The sequence below is a fragment of the Apodemus sylvaticus genome, chromosome 11 (assembly GCF_947179515.1).
Source record: "Apodemus sylvaticus chromosome 11, mApoSyl1.1, whole genome shotgun sequence".
Classification (NCBI taxonomy): Eukaryota; Metazoa; Chordata; class Mammalia; order Rodentia; family Muridae; genus Apodemus; species Apodemus sylvaticus.
In genome coordinates, this window is record NC_067482.1 from 74,584,651 (window position 1) to 74,601,714 (window position 17,064).

Genomic DNA, 17,064 nt, shown 5'->3' on the forward strand with positions numbered 1-17,064 from the left:
TGGTCTGTTCTGATAGGGTATAATGTCCTTAGCAACTACTCAGCTACAGACTTAAGAGTATAAACAGGGAAAAGCTAAAAATGTTCAAATTTATGTCTTCCCAGTTGGAAGGTTAGCGTTCACAATAGCTAAATACTATCTGATGGGAAACAGTTTTGTGCGCCTTGTATTCAGATGTTGATTACTGTGCCAGAGATCTGTTTGTAGTCCAGATGTTGGCACCATTAAGCATCGCCTGTCTCAGTGTTGTATAAAATTGTTTTCCATCACCTGATTGGTTAATAAAGACCTGATCAGCCAATAACTGGCAAGAAGGTTGCCAGAGTGTCACCATGAGAAGTTGAATGAGTAGGAGCAGCCAGGACAAGACTAAGATAGCAGGTAACTAGGCACACGACTGGGTGGTAGGCAGCACGGTCGGATTAGAATAGATAAGAACCTGGCCCAGGTGTAGTGTGAGCAGCTCATTAATAAGCACACCAGGACTGCATGTCATTTCACAGCAAGGGCAGGCATAGAAATCGCAGTATGGTTACACCTACTTGGAGGAATGTGTGCGCTCCTTGCTGGCAACAAGTGTACCCACTCTGGCCCTTCTATTCCAGGGAGTGTCTCAGCACTCAGAGGTAGACTGTGCAGTACAGATGTAGCCAAAGACCTTTTATTGTGTAAAGTACTTAGTCAATCACCAGGTGGAACAGATACAATGTTAGCACACTACTCCAGAGGCCCTGCAGTCCTCTTCTGAAGTAGGTAATGCTAAACTCAGTGACCAGACTCCCAGAGTCCCTGACAGTGTGCAAGCAGCTTCATGTTCTGCTTAGCTTACTTAAGATTTCCAACAAGGTGGGGCAAGGGTCAGATGTATTCACAGATGAGAAATTGCAAGCCTGCCCTTCAAGTTCTAGCAAATGACCTACAAAGTCCAGAGCCCTGAGGGAGGGAGCTAAGCGTCCTTTACCACCCCCACCAAAGCTGGCCTCAGGGTGCGTCCGTGCAACTTGTAGCCCACCTTATTAACTAGTGCCACAGTGCCTGGTTCTTTCCCCTCCACAGGGGTGTGGAACAAGGCCTCATGTTCGTAAGGATCGAACTTGGCCCCAATTGGGTCAAGCCTGAGCAAGCCGTGTTTGGTGAACACCTTCTGAATCTGGACTTCAGTCATCACGAGCCCTTCATAGAGACTCTTCAGGTGAGGGTTGTTGTTGCTGATCTCCTCCTTTGGAACACTCTGGGTTGCCTTCTCCAGGATGTCTGCAACCTCCAGCAAGTCCTTGCAGAAACCCTGGATGCCTGCATGGAGGAAAGATGGTCTGCACTCAGTCTCAACTGCATGGGTTCCAGACTCAGGGATGCTCACGATTCCTGGTCAAATCATACACCACAGTATTTTAATAATTTAAAACATCCAAAGGAGCTTTCTCTGGGATAAGAGCAGGTGACATGGGCTAAAAATGAGTAGGAAAGGAAGAAAACACAGGTAAAAAGAGAAATTAGCTTAATGTGCCCTCCAGACTCCCAAACCAAGGTGGCAGGCTATGGTGAAGGCAGGGGAAGGCCATCACACTACATGCTGGTCACAGTTGTAACCCTGCTCCTTCCCCTTAGAGCCCACAATGTCTGCTTACCATATAACTTAGCCTCCTCCACCAGCTTCTGGCTTCTCTGACGTAGATTCTCAGTATCTGCCAAAGCACGTTTGTATTTTTCCTGGGGGGGGGGGGGGGAGGGAGAGCATTATGTAACAAAATGTATAAGAGAGCCATTCTGATTTTGAAATGATTCAACACACTCCAAATCAGAACATAAATAAAACCTGTCATAAACTGATATTTTAGACAAAACCAGAACAGTTTAGTAATTTCTACCTGTGCTAGTATCTACAAGAAGCAGGGAATGTTCTACCCAAGCCCACAATGGGAAAGAGCCAGAAGGTCCTTAAGTGCTGATTGATACCTTTGTCACCTGTGAGAGAAGAATGTGACTTTCCTGTCCAACTTGAGGGTGTGGAAGCCTATTATAAGGGTCACCAAACCTCAGTTCCTGCCTCCCAGGGGAGGAAGATCACCTGGTAGGAAATCTCAAGGAGGCTGATCTCACATGCCTAGCCAGATAATTACTAGGGCCAGAGATGGTCCTTGCCTCTATGCCCCTGTAGCTACCTATTTTGACCATCTCCAGCTTAATGTCCATTGGTGGACTCCAGAGGTCTCTACCTCTGATCTCAGTTTTCAGGCAATCATGGAGCAAGGCTCTAAGACAGCTTGTCCTGGTCTAGCCTTGGTGACTTAGGAAACTGCTAGCTTCTCTGTCTCTCATTTTCATCTATGAAGGGATCACAGTGCCAGCTAGGTAAGTGACACTACAAATGGCCCACACCTTAAAGAACTTGACTGGTGCCTGCTCTTCAACACGGAGTGGTAACTGCTACCACTGACTCCTATACTTGCTCCTATACATAGACTTTTCTGGTTCCTTTCCTGAGTCCTAGCTCAATCAGTATTTCTCATTTGTATAGATAACACCGTAGTATTAACATTGCAGAGCCCACACAGAAACTCCCAAGGTCAGAAGCAGAGCCACAGAGGGTTTGAATTCTAGTTCCCGTTTGGCAGTTAGTTTGCCACCTGGGTCTGCAGCAGGCAGTAGACAAATTATTAAATGGCTTTGCTCTGTCACCTGTGCCATGGACCATGTCATATGGACCATGCAGGCAGCAATCCAGCAGTGTGCACACCCTGAGGGTCCTTACCATGGTCTCCCTCAGCTGCTCTTCCAGCTTCACCTTCTCTTCTAGGAGGGTCTTGTCAGCAGAGGGTGGATCAGTCTTTGGCTCACAATGACCCAAGTCCTCTTCCAGGTTCTGGCCATTGTTCTTCTGTTTCGTAGCTGTGCACAACAAGCGAGGAGAAGGCCTAAGGAAAAGCCCACACATAAATGAAGACAGCCTTTCAGCATGCTAAAGACAGAAAGCAGATTTGTAGGAATTTGGACTTTTGAGATGGCTCAGTGGCTAAGGTACTGGCCACCAAGCCTGACAACCAGAGTTCTATTCCCAGGGACCCACATGGTAGAAAGAGCCAATTTCCCACAAGCTGTCCCAGTCTCCACCACACACACACACACACATTCACTGTACAGATATGCAGCCCTCTTCCCCTAACAAAGGAAATGTTTAAAACAAAACTTATACATGTAGGTAATTTCAAACTATTTGCTAGAAAAGACTTGAACCTCACAAAGGCAACTGTGACACACTAAAGGCACGTGCTGTGGGCTGGGGAAGTGTCTCAGTAGGTGAAGACCCCCCATAGCTCAATCCCAAGCCCTGAGTTTGGACTTCCAGAACCCATAGAAGAAAGCCAAGTATGGAGGCACACCTGTAGTCCTCCTCTTCTTGAGGTGGCAGAGACAGGCAGATTCCTGAAGCTTACTGGCCAGCCACCCTAGTCAAATCAAGGCATTCAAGCAGGCTTATTGGGCTAAGGTACTAGCCACCAAGACAGTCATGACATAAGTTCAATCCCCAGGACCTATATGGTGGAAGGAGAGAGCTAATTTCTACGAGTTGTCCCGACTTCCAAACATTTGCCATGGCCCCTAACAAATAAATAAATGAGGGTGGAATAGAGGCAAGATACCTGATGTTGACCTTGGGCCTTCCCAATGTGCTCATATCACATACACCACACTAAGAATGTAGATGCCTTTCTAGGTGTGTCAGTGTGAGTGTAGCCACATGAGTGAGGTGTCCTAGGAGACCAGAAGAGGGTGTTAGATCCCCTGGAGCTGGAATTACAGGTGGCTGTCAACTGTCCGATATGAGCTTGGGTCCTATAGAAGAGAAGCGAACAACAACAGAGCCATCTCTCTACTTCTGCCCCATCCTAAGAGTCTTTAACAGTGCATGCCATAGGTGGCCGTGGCTGTGCCAGTAGGTGTTATTAATGCACTCTGATACCCACCAGCTAACAAAACAGTTCAAAGAAAGCAGCCCTGTCATTAAGTGACATGTGACTATGTACAATCCGTAATCCCATACACATACACATAAATCTAAAAAAGAAAATCAGTAATTAATTTTGAAAAACAAAATTATGCTAAAAATATTGACCTATCTGTGTCCCCTATCTACCTTCTCACGTATTCTATGGTGTCCCCTTGAGTCCAAGCACCTAGACCCCTTTCATAGAACAAGACCCACTGTATATCCTGCCAACGACAGTGGCCTAAGCAAAAATCTTGTCGTCAGACAGAAAAAGTAAACATCCAAAACACAAGGACCTATGGATGCAGGGAAACCCAGGAGACTGCTATTCTTTTCTGAGCACGAGCCTCACTGTGTAACCCTGGCTGGCTTGGAATTTGATAACAGTTGGCCCCAAACCCAACAGGGCTCTGACTGCCTCTGCTTCCCAAATGCTGGGGTTAAAATTGTGGACCACAATACCCAGCAAACTGATTTAACAAAACAGAAAAAAAAATGTATTGCTATGATATTATGTGCATGTTTGTCTGTCCTGTGTACCTTTGTATGTGTGTTTGTGTAAGTGTGTGCCACATAAGTTTGGGTGCCTATGAAAGCCAAAACCACTGTATACTCTAGAGCTAGACCTGCAGGCAGTTGTGATGTCCCAGTGTGGGTGCTAGGAAGTAAACTTACGTTTTCTACAAGAGCAGCAAGCACTCTCAGCCACTGAGACTTCTCTCCAGCCCCTAGTTTTCTTTCTGATCTATTTGTTTATTCAAAGATTGAGTCTTGCAATAAACTTACAATCCTCTAGCCTCAGTCTCCCAGGTGCTGGGTCCTGGGACTACAGTGTGTGCACTCCTGTACAGGTCCACAGCAGGCCCAGGTGAGTTACAGAGTAGGGTGGTAAAGAGAGGTGTGGGATCTCTTGGGACTGGAGTTACAGGTGGCTGTGACCTATCCAGTGTAGATGCTGGGAACTAAACCCAGGTCTTCCATAAAAGTACCCAGTGCTTAACCACTGAGCCCCAATTCTCTCTCTCTGGCCCCAGCGGTGACCTTTTAATTTTATTTTTACTTTCATGCTTTAAAAAAAGGCTAAGAATCCAGGCTGGAGAGTTGACTCGGTGGTAGAACATGTTACTGTTGTAGAGGACCTGACTTTGATTCCCAGCTAACAACTATCTAAGTGTTGCAGGGTATCTGACACTCTTTTGAACTCTGAAGGCACTAGGCATACACATGCTGCATGGACATACATATAGGCAAAACACCCATACACATAGATCTAAAAAAAAAAAAAAAATCAGTAATTAATTTTGAAAACCAAAATTATGCTAAAAATATTAAAAAAAAAAAAACCCTATAAATTGTGAAGCCTGCCTTCACTATGGATTAGTTCCACCCCTGGGAATGACAATCACAGTCTTTCAGCAGATCAATATTGCTGTACAGATCTTTTCATGGGAAGAATTCCTAGAGCTATGTCTCTCAGGGAAGTGGGAAACCAAGCTCAGGGATACTGGAGTTATGACTTCCTACTACAGCACCTTTCTTCAAAACCACAATTTCAGAAACAGTTCTGTTAAGGATGGGACAGGACTGGATGGGATGGGAAATGGGGGTTCTTTCCTGTCAACTCTAAATAGAGCACCACAAATAGGAAATGCTTCCACGAAAATACTTCAGACTCCACTGTTTTGCACAACGTAAGCCTGTTTTCATCTTGTAGTCACATGTAAGAGACCATATCCACTGCTGACTCTCACCAGACAAAAAAGGCTAGCTTCCATTCTGCTCAGTTTCCATAAAATTCAGGCAAAGTCGCTTTTTCTAATCAACCAAAAACTTGGTCCTAGCAAGGAACAAGCTAAAGATTCCGAGCATCTACCTAACTTTGAAGGTGCGACTCAAAAACCTGAAACCACGGGTTAAGGTAAAGACAGCAAGAAAATGGGCATTTGTCTAAACTGTGCACACACTGGCTTTGTTGCTCCTTGGACTTCACATTCCGCGGAGGACAAAAGTGGGGAAGGAATGTGAGGAGCAGGGGAAGGAATGTGAGGAGCAGTGGAAAAAGCCCACAAACCAGGCAGCACACATCCTGGTCTGGATTAGGGATTAGCAACCCAGCCCCTGGGCAGGCGGGCTTCTGCCTGGCTGCCTGACCTTGGGCAAGTCTCCCGCTTCTGGGGTAATCTTTTGCAATTCCAGGAGGGGTGGTGCCCCTATGCCCGTGAGAGTGCAGTGTGCCGCCAGACCAGCAAATGGCGGAGCACTCCACCTGACGCATCATCCAGATCACCTCATTTACGCCCCAGCAGCCCCACTCCTCGGCTCTTGAGCCCAGTTCGCGCAGCGCCCCACAGTAAACACCGGGACACCCGTGCGTTGAGGCCAGGCACGGGGACCCGACGGTGAGGATGTGACTTCAGGGCACAGGGGCACCGGCTGCGGGGACCAGACCTGGTGCTAAGCCCCCCTCCCCCACCAGAGCTCTCGGCCGTGAGTGATGAGATGTTCTCAAGGCCGTGAGAAGGAACGATGTTCTCCTACCTGAACGACAGCGCCAAAGCCGGGAGGCTACGCCGCGCCAGCCTCACGCACCGAGCCGCCATGATTGCCCTCGGGGTCGCGTCACTGCGCCCACACTAAGCATGCGCAGACGCCCTACACCGGTTTTTCCCACCTATTGCTGCTTTTTAGCTAATCCATGACCGTTGTTGTTCTGATGGACAGATCATTTCCACCAATAATTGTGAGTCATGGCGGTGTACTTTTTTTTTTCCCCTCCCACCCTTCTCCGGTGGGCGGAGACTGAGGCTTCTGGGAGCCCCGGAAGGTGAGGAGGTGAAAGGTGAAGTGGGCGGGGTGAAGGGAAATGGAGCTTCTGTGGGCGTGGGCGCGCCGGGGCATAGCCAATGAAGAGGAAGAGCTCCGGGGCGGGGCGGGAGGCGGCGAGCGTCCGGACCCGCGAGCTCGTGCCTGGTGGCTGGTGCTTGCTTTAGGCTCTTGCTACCTTCCTCCGGCCGGACGCCGGTGTCCCGGGAAGGGACAGACTCCATCTCTACTCTGCCGCAAGCTCGTTGTGTCAACAGGCTGACTGGACGGCTCGATGAGCGTGACTTGGTTTTGTACTTTCTGCCACTTCCAATTTTCTCAGCGTGCAACATAAGAAAAAGAACTAACGGCAGCGTGTGCAGGTGAGCTTCGAAAATACTGGTGCAGATGTTTGGTCAGTGCTATGGGGAGGTCGCAGAGCTGAGAGTTGTCGGAGGACGCTTTCTGTCCTGTCTACATACGTGCAGCTGCTTCCTTCGTCTCCGGACTTCCTCAAATCCCGAGACAGAACGCTTTGACCGTGGACGCTTGTGTGTGCCCTCGAAAGGACCGATATTCAATTATTTAATTTCGCTCTTATTAAAACCATTTCCTCAACACATGCTGCATTTTTGCCGGGCGTGGGGGCGGGTGGTGTGGAGCATGTCCACACAAAAAAGCACAGCTCTCACCTCATAGGGAAAAAGTTTACTCTGGAGCCAATTATGAGTGACTGGCCCAGAAACAGTTTTAGAATACCTCAAATCCGATGATCCAACGTGAAAACTGTTTCAGGACGTTTGCATAGTATCAGAACAAAGAAAGCCACAATTGAAGACATAAAATATTTCAGTGGAGACTTTAGGTGATTACAGCAAATAGGAACGTCAGCTGTAAGCCGCTGATGCTATTTGATAGCACTCTTAGCCCTTTGATTGGTGGAGAATAGGGTTTTGTTACTACATTACCAAGATTAGGTTCTGCACCTGCATAGATTCAGTCTCTCCACAGTCACTGAGGTGACCTGATTTGTTAATTTATTAGGGCTGGAGTCGAGTAGGGGGAGAGGGAATACCGTTAGAGCACCAATGAAAAGAAAAGACATAATTGGATTGAGTCTATAGCACTTGGGTGTGATGGATCCCTGAAAAAGGCTAGGGACTAGAGCGTGACAGGTATCAGATGATAATTCGGTGCCACTGGCCCTTTGGTTAGGGGATGATATGAGCCAATGGTCAGGGCTCTGAATGGGAATATTTATGGTAAACTGTCAAATTGCTTGGGAATGGCTTTTAAAAAAACACTCTCGTTTTAAAAGGTGAGGTTTCTTGTAAGACTGTGGAAAGTGTTGACAAGTGCTGAAGCTGGTGATGCGTGCCATGGGGCTTATACTGTTGGGCATCAGTGAGCTTAGCTCAACGTCCCCAGGTGAGCTGTTTGTACAGGTTTCCTGAGAGCAAAACATCCTGCAGCTTAGCTTGATTCCTGTTTTCCCGCCTGGTGTGGTAGAGGCTTCTGGGTGCTGTGCGGCCTGGCTGGGGCTCGACCTTGACCAAGGACAAGAGCTTCCGGCAGGAATCTTGACTTTAGGGCATAGTAGGGAAGTAGGTTAAGGCAGGAATTTTAATCTTAGGGCAGAACAAAAGAAGCAGGCGTCTGACAAGATTTTGGGCTTGGACAAGGAAGCAGGCTCAGGTTTGGTTATTCTGACTAGCCCTCGGAAACAACTGTAACTGGACTTTGCTTATTGCCTTGACAATTTTGTGTTTACTGTCTTGCTTCTTCATTGTACTACTATTGATCTTAATACTTGCATGTAATTAAATTGGTATAAAAGTGGGTTGGAAGTTATTAAACCCACATTCAGTCTCAGAATTGATTGGGGTCATGCTGCAGTTTTGTGTAATTGTCTCTTTCTTTTTAATCCTTGCTCCTGCGCTGGAGAACCAGGTGACTGACTGAGTGGGCTTGGTCAGGTGGCGCCTCAACATCAGGCTCCATAAAGCAGGGTACAGTGAAGGACACCGGGGGAAAAGGAAGCACATGAAGAGGAAAATTTGGGCCAGCGGTGAATAAACTTTTTTTTTTTTGTTTGTTTGTTTTCGAGACAGGGTTTCTCTGTATAGCCCTGGCTGTCCTGGAACTCACTCTGTAGACCAGGATGGCCTCGAACTCAGAAATCCACCTGCTTCTGCCACCCTGAGTGCTGGGATTACAGGTGTGCGCCACCACCACCCGGCATGAATAAACCTTATAGAAGGACAAGGTGAAGGTAAAATGTATTTTGTGTATGTGTTTAGAGTTATGCCAAAGGTTAGAGAAGCAAAGGTAAATCTCATAGGTGCTTTTTGGACCCTGCCTAGAGACAGTTTGCACCCTAGACGTGAGAGAATGGGCTAGAGAAAAGCAGTTCTTCCCCAACTGTCTGGGAAGCTTTGGTGAAGGAGAAAGAAAATGAACATAAACTGTCTCAGAGCTTTCCTAGGGACAGAAGGAGGTCAGGAGGCGACCAGCCTCCTCTGGCTCCTACTGGAGAAATGTTTGGTTCTGGGTGCCTTAGGTAGGGTATCTGGGTCCCTTCCGGGCCTCTGATTCTCTTCCCTCTCTGTCTGTTGTCTGTCTGTGGTGTGCCAATCTGTCCATGTCTGTCAAAACTGACTGCTTTATGTTAAGTCTGTGTTTTCCTTTTGTGGTTTGTTTGGTTGTTTCGTGTGCAAAAGAAAAAAATGGTTAAAGCTTTCTCTGATGGTTGTTCATACTTTTAGTTTTAACTAATTTCATAAAAAGAGAAAAATAAATAAAAAGCAGTCTCAATCAGCCTTTGGAGATTGACACCTGTAGTAAGGAGTCTGGCACAGCTGAGAAGCCCTGACAGGAGCTTCTCTGTACAAGCCGATCTTAAAGGGGCCAGAAACTCTCAGTTTCTATGGTAAGGGTGGCTGTTTTTCTTACAAAAATCTTCATGATTGTGATTATTGGGTTCAGCAAGTGACAAGGAGCTCCTCTCTTAAAATTATAGTTAGAAAACGTGAAAACTTTTGTCAAATTTATAAGATGTGTGTAATCGTTTCATTTTGTTTCTGATTGGTCTTAAAGGTATAAATATGCCCTGCATGTCTTGGTTATAGAGTATTGGCTTATAAGTTATTGGATATGATTAAAAAAGTGTAACGTTGGTTTTAAAAAAAGGTTAGCTTAAAACTGGTAACTCATGGTTCGAGTAATTTTAAACAAACATGGCAAGAACCAGCCCTGGAAATCAGCCCTTAAAAGATATTTCAAAATTGGGATAATATTTTGTGTAATTCTTATCCTAGAAATTAGACTTATAAGGGATAAGATTTAAAACAATGTTTCTTTAATGAGGTATTAAAGGTTGCACGGTCAAGCATTCATATAAGAACTGGCAGTCAAACTTTTGTAATTTGAAAGTAATGTTTTAGTATTGATTGTAAAGAGAATGGACTGGGTTTCATTTCCCTGCTTTGGCTCCCAGAGGGTCTCCCCCACCCAAGAGCCCTGGATTTTTTGTTTTGTTTTTGTTTTTGTTTTTCGAGACAGGGTTTCTCTGTGTAGCTCCAGCTGTCCTGGAACTCACTCTGTAGAGTAGGCTGGCCTTGAACTCAGAAATCTGCCTGCCTCTGCCTCCCAAGTGCTGGGACTAAAGGTGTTCGCCACCACTGCCTGGGTTTCGTTTTCCAAAGTTGTGTGGTTATGCTTTAGTATTACAAAATAAACTTTATTTTTCTTTTTGAGACGGGGGTTTCTCTGTGTAGCCCTGGCTGTCCTGGAACTCACTCTGTAGACCAGGCTGGCCTGGAACTCAGAAATCCACCTGCCTCTGCCTCCCAAGTACTGATATTACAGGTGTGCGCCACCACTGCCCTGCTGCAAAAGAAACGTAATGATTAAGGCTGAACTGCCAGTGTTCCCATTGACTGCAGTTTGCAGTTTGATCACAGACTCACAATTCGTAACTCACCCATATTTTGTAATTAGGATGATTTCAAGGGTAATAAAAGTTAAAAAAACAGCTGTGGCCAGTATGGGCCCTCTGCCCCTTTTACACAAGCTTTATTGGATACAGTGGTAGAAACAAAATCTAACCCCTCAAGATTGGAAAGGAGATCTTAGTGGGAATTTATTTGGTATCAAACAGGCTCCTGATGAACTGTTTCAGGAATGTGTGGATAGACTTAAAAAACAAAAACAAAAACAAACCAAAAAAAAACCCAGCTAGTAGAATTTTCAATTGAGACCCTCAAGCAGAGGTTTCTTTTTTTACACAATTGGTTTATGAGAATGCTAGTGTCCCCGTCTCCCCTAGTCTTCATCCTCGAGGGACAGCACCTTTGTCCCTTGCTTCTTCTTGGGGCACTCACCGGCCCAGTGCCCTTTGTCTTTACAGTGTGCACATTGATCTTTTTCCAAGTGCGGTCTATCTCTTCTGGGTCTCCTTGGCCCCTGCCATTTTCCATCTCCCAGGTCCCCTAACTTCCTAGTCTTATCTCTTTTATCTCTGTCTATTACTGCGGCCAGTATTCTAGTCAGAGTCTTTTCCTGTTTCTTGTCTCTCCTATCTTCATCTTCCCTCCTCTCTCTTTTCTCTTTCTTGTTTCTCCTCCTCTGTCTCCCTTTTATCAACACTTTCTCAGCCTCCCTAACCACATCTCTTATAGTATAATCTTGTAATCCCTCAATCCGATGCAATTTCCTTCTGATGTCAGGGGTTGATTGCCCACTAAAAGCCATAATCACGGAGGCTCGCTGCCCTTCAGGCGTAGGGTCAAAAGGGGTGTACCTTCTGTAAGCCTCCATGAGCCTCTCCAGAAAGACTGAAGGGGGTTCAGTTGTCCCCTGCATGACCTCTCTTACCTTAGCCAAATTTGTAGGCCTTCGTGCGGCACCCCTGAGACCTGCCACTAGAGCCCGATGGTAATTGGACAGCCGTTCCCTACCTTGTGCCGTGTTATAGTCCCGTTGAGGACACGTCAAGGGGAATCCATCATCTATCCCAGCTGGGATCGGGGCAGGACATCCGGCATTGTCCCAGACATTCTTCCGAGCTTCGAGGAGAATTCTTTCTTTCTCCTCGGTGGTGAACAAGGTTTGTAAGAGCTGTTGGCAGTCGTCCCAGGTAGGCTGATGTGAGAACATCAGGGACTATATTAGACCTGTAAGCCCTGCAGGATTTTCTGAAAAGGGAGGGTGATTAACTTTCCAGTTATAAAGGTCAGAGGAAGAGAAAGGCCAGTACTGTAAAAGTTGTAAGTCATTCTGGTCATCTGGGGGTGGCCCGACAGCCCTAAGGGGAAGCGCCACAGTGGAGTTGGCTGGTCCTTCAGGGATGGCTCCCCGTCAACTCCTTGTCCCCGCAGAGGGACCCCTTCTTCTGCCTCCACGGGCCAGGGCTGGAAAGGAGGCCGGTGGAGCCGAGGGTTGGGGTTCCAGTGGTGGAGCTCCAGGGTAAAGAGGGGGTGGGGCAGTGGACCATTCGGGGAGTTCTTCTATTTCAGGGTAGATCTTAGGGGTGGGTGCTGGTGAAGTGCTGCATTCGCCATCTTCAGGCTGCGACTTCAGTTTCTCGTTCTCGGCACTTCCTCGGACAGACAGGATCCTGGAGCCGGAACAACGGGGTGGGAGGAATGGCCAGACCCACTGAGGTGGGGATGGTGCCAAGTCCTCCCATAACGTGATGTACGGCTGTTGGTCTGGGTGTGATCCTGGTCCTTCCTGAAAAACAACGGCCTTCACGGACCTGATGGTAGGCAAATCGAAAGTTCCTATGGGCAGCCAGCCCACCCCAAAAGCAGGCCATTCTGAGGTACAGACGATCTGCCAAGGTTTTTTCTTAATTTCTACTGACAAATTCCGTCCTCTTGCCCTAACGTCCGTCCAATGGCCCTCAGGCAAAGACAGAGGGGTTGTCACGGTCTGCCCCATGGCGAAAAACAAAAAAAGACACAAGAACAGAACAAAAACAACAGACACTAGCACATCCAAACATACTCGTCTGCGTCTGGACTTAAACAGCCAAATGAGACCTCTGACGAGTGGGATTCCGCTTCCACTCCCTTCTCGGTAGAAGGAGCACTCTGTCCCCTTCGTTTCAGAAAACCACAGTCAGGTCCCCCTGACTGTCTTTCACCCTTGGAGCGTTCTATTAATCAAATAGAGAAGCTGTTATAATGCCTCTTCTCTATCCTTTAGTGTGACCAGTTAGTCTTACTCAATCATGGACTGGTCTAGAAGTCAATCCAATACTGGAGAAAAGGAAATGACAGTCTTCATTTAGAAGGCTGGTTCTGGACATTTTCAGAGACATTTGAAAATTGACCACTTCCTTGTATAAAGTTACATTTGCAGTGGATAAAATTAGGACAGGATCTAGATTTCAAACAAGTGCTAGTACAAGTGTTACTGCTTCCAATCTTTATTAATTGGTAATGTCAAAGTTATTTTTGTCTCTTCCACAGTATTTAATATAAGTTGTATCGATTGTACACTTTATAATTATGTAAGTGTGTTGGAAAATGGCATGTCTGTTATGGTGGTCTATCAACCAGCTTTTGTCTTATTACCTGTGACTATTACAGGACCTCGCTGTTCTGAAAAAAGCTTGCTGGTACTGGAGGAAGTAAGTCAGGCTTTAAGTAGAAGCAAGAGAGCAGTGGGCTTGATTATTGCAGGTATAGCAGCTTTAATTATATTGATAGCTAGCATCACTGCCTCTGCGATTGCCTTGACACAAGAAGTTAAGACAGCTAATTTTGTTCATTTAGCAAAAAATGTTACTAATGTTTTGAGTATTCAAGAGGATTTAGATAGGGTTTGGAAAAACAGACTGATGCTCTTTATGATACTATTCAAACTATTAGAGAGGAGTTTCAGAGTTCAAGAGTAAGAAGCCATCTTGTGTCATGCTAAATGCCAATGGGTTTGTGTTACTTCTGAAGTTTACAATGATAGTCACTATAATTTGGAAAAGGTTCAAAAACACTTGCAGAGTTTGGCATAATTCCAACACTTCTCTAGATGTTTTAGCTTTGCATACTGAGATTATGAATTTAAAGAATGCTGCTCCACTGAGCTTTGATGCTGCCGATATTTCTGGCAAAATTATCCATAGCTTGAAGTCAGTATTTCCATCCTGGTCAAGTTTCAAGAATGGCATAAATGGCTTGATCATGCTGGCCCTTCTTGTTCTGGGAATACTTTTATTCCTGCCCATCATGTTAAAGCTTGTCTTTAACAACATTAATCTGTTGGAGGCTAAGGTACATGGCTTGAAACTAAAAAGGAACCCTCAAACAGAGTCATTAATATTATAGGCTGGCAATCCAGGGACAGGTAAGATTCCGCACAAATCCTTACCAACCTAAGACAGAGGTATGTGCCAAAAGGCCGTGTTTATTTTATTTTATTTTATTTTATTTTATTTTTAGCAGACATCTCCAGAATCATCTTTAGTCTGCTTACAAAGATACAATTATTTTGTTAATATTTCACTTGTTCCCATTTAAAGGTTTCAGAGCCACATTAAGCAGTGCCATCATTAGCAAACTGCTGTGTAAGAACATTATAAAACAAAAACGATAAACTAAGATAACCCCCTCTACAGCATCCCCATTAGTGCATTGAGAATGTTGATTCAGAAAGACAAGTGAGTTCATCGGGAGACATCTGATTCCTATTTGAATGAAGAATGATAAAAAAAAAAAAAAAAAACAGATGGCATCTGTACTGGCTGGTTTTGTGTGTCAACTTGACACAGGCTGGAGTTATCACAGAGAAAGGAGCTTCGGTTGTGGAAGTGCCTCCATGAGATCCAGCTGTGGGGCATTTTCTCAATTAGTGATCAAGTGGGGAGGGCCCATTGTGGGTGGTGCCATCCCTGGGCTGGTATTCTTTGGTTCTATAAGAGAGCAGGGGAAGCAAGCCAGTAAGAAACATCCCTCCATGGCTTCTGCATCAGCTCCTGCTTCCTGATCTGCTTGAGTTCCAGTCCTGACTTCCTTTCATGATGAACAGCAATGGTAAGGAATAAGCTGAATAAACCTTTTCCTCCCCAACTTGCTTCTTGGTCATGATGTCTGTGCAGGAATAGAAACCCCGACTAAGACAGCATCTAAATACACTCTAAAACTTAAGTGTCAAAAATTAAGTATAAAAAACGAAATCCCAAATCTGTAACTATGGGACCATTACTTTGTGAAGACAGATGAATGTCTAAGCAGTGTTCTGTGGGACACTGCAGAAAGTAAATAATGGCCAGGAAACCAGACTGTATGGTGAAAGCGATTTGGTGCAGTAAGAACCTGGACTCTTTAGCCTCTAAACAGAATAGATATAGGTATGGATTTTCCAGACTCTTCCTCCAACTTTCACTGAACAGTACAGTAACTATACTTTCTTTAGTATGCATTGAATTAGATAGTCCATATGTAAAAACTACCTATCCTTACTATCTTTATTATGCAATCTACAGCAAATGCATATATACACATCGAGAACAGATACACGGACTTTATTCAGAGATGGTAAGAACAATCCGATAATGAGAGAGCAATAATGATCCGCACTGCCGTGAACTGCAGGGGATCAAACATTCCAGAAACAGGTATGTTGAGGGTTTCCTATTGAGAACACTTACTGGACTAATGAAATTTAAACTTGGATTTTTTAAAAAAAAAAAAAAAACCAGATAGCAAAATCATGTTACACAGTGACAGAGGCACAGGCAGAAAATACACCCCAATCAAATAATTCCCAGACTCAGTCAAACAATACAAATAAATTATAAATGAAAGGCATTTACAGCGCAAGCAAAACCCAACAGTCGTTGAACAAAAAAAAAAAAAAAAGCAGGGAATTTGGGCCAGCAAGGGTATTTAGAAAAGTCTTGGGTATTAGGAAATATCAGATTGAATCCAAAAGAATCTTTCCCCCACCCTGGTTAAAAATGGCAAAGTATGGAACCATTGTTTTACACAATAGCCTCAAAATAACAATAAGAGAAAGAGATATCAAGAGTCTGCCTACATCGTTCGGACAACATCATGCAGTCGCCCATGCCTTCGGGGCTCAGCCTTTCAGTCCCCATGTAATGAGACAGATCTTGATTCCAACCACAAGGATGAAAATAATGATTCACAGGGTTTTCCTGGATTTGCGCTGATCTGCTCGACAGCTGTTGGTTTGCTGTTGAATGGGAACCTCCGCAGTCTCTACATTGGCCTCTATGCTGTCAGTCATATCGCCTTGTTCATGAATCATCATCCCTAAGTCTTTAATAGTTTATTAATATTCATAATGTCAGCTTCCAGCTGCCTGATTGAAGCCTCTCTCATGCATGAGATGGAGGTCATCCTCTGTGATTGCTTGCTTCATCTTGGACCTGCACTTGAGGCTGTGTTTGGCCAGGATATAAGATATTTTTCTGAACTCTTCAGGAAAACCACCGGATACTCTGGAACTGGCTCTTGGGGTGCAAACTCTTTCTCTCAGCAGCTTGCCTCTGGGCCTTCTGAAAGTTTGTTAAGTGATGTGAATTCTGCCACCAATTGATCTTTCTGTATCTTTCTTAGATGGCTGTTCACTGGGGGGTGGTAAGCAGAGTGTCAAACTCTTTAATGTACTTAACTGTTTCTTTTTCAAGTTTGTTAGTATATTGCTGCTTTTGTTGCAGCTGTTGCCTCAATTCCAGTGAATCTTTAGGTGTTCCAAGTTGATTCAGACTCCTTTGTATTTCCACGGAGCATTGTGTGATCTTCTGGATGTTAGAAGAGATGGTTGAGCCAGCTGGACAGGGTCTCCACCAATCCCCTGAGTGTAAGACATGGCTGGTTTATTAATAAACACTAATGATGCCATGTTTGCTTATTAATAAACACTAGTAAGGCTGTGTTTGTTCAGACAACACAAGCTGCGTGTGACCTTGAAGATGGGTAAGGAAGGCCTTGTGAGAACGACCTAAGACAGGCTCAGCCTTGTTTTTGAAATAAAAAAGGGAGAGATGTAAAGGGCCTTATTGGGATGCCAAGCTGCCTGGCAGGAACTTGACATTGACCAAGGACAAGTGCTTCAGGCAGGAATCTGACATTAGGGTATAATAGGGAAGCAGGTTAAGGCAGGAATTTTAATCTTAGGGTGGAAAGAAAGAAGCAGGCTTCAGGCAAGATCCGGGCTTGGACAAGGAAGTAGGCTCTGGTGTTTTGGTCATTCTGACAAGTCCTTGGAAACAACTGTCACAGGACTTTGCTTATTGCTTTGAC

At 45.3% G+C, this 17,064-nt stretch overlaps 1 protein-coding gene and 1 pseudogene across 1 annotated transcript; both read right to left on the reverse strand.

The window, feature by feature from the left end:
- Positions 1 to 645: 645 nt before the first annotated feature.
- Positions 646 to 6,640, reverse strand: Grpel1 (GrpE like 1, mitochondrial). Its single transcript, XM_052198344.1, has 4 exons — positions 6,527 to 6,640; positions 2,753 to 2,915; positions 1,629 to 1,710; positions 646 to 1,293 (listed from the first exon to the last, which is right to left on the reverse strand). The coding sequence occupies exons 1-4, from the start codon at positions 6,586 to 6,588 to the stop codon at positions 947 to 949; spliced, it is 654 nt and encodes a 217-aa protein (XP_052054304.1). The 5' UTR covers positions 6,589 to 6,640; the 3' UTR covers positions 646 to 946.
- A 9,234-nt stretch (positions 6,641 to 15,874) lies between these two features.
- Positions 15,875 to 16,630, reverse strand: LOC127696447 (syntaxin-7-like; annotated as a pseudogene).
- Between the last annotated feature and the right edge of the window lie 434 nt (positions 16,631 to 17,064).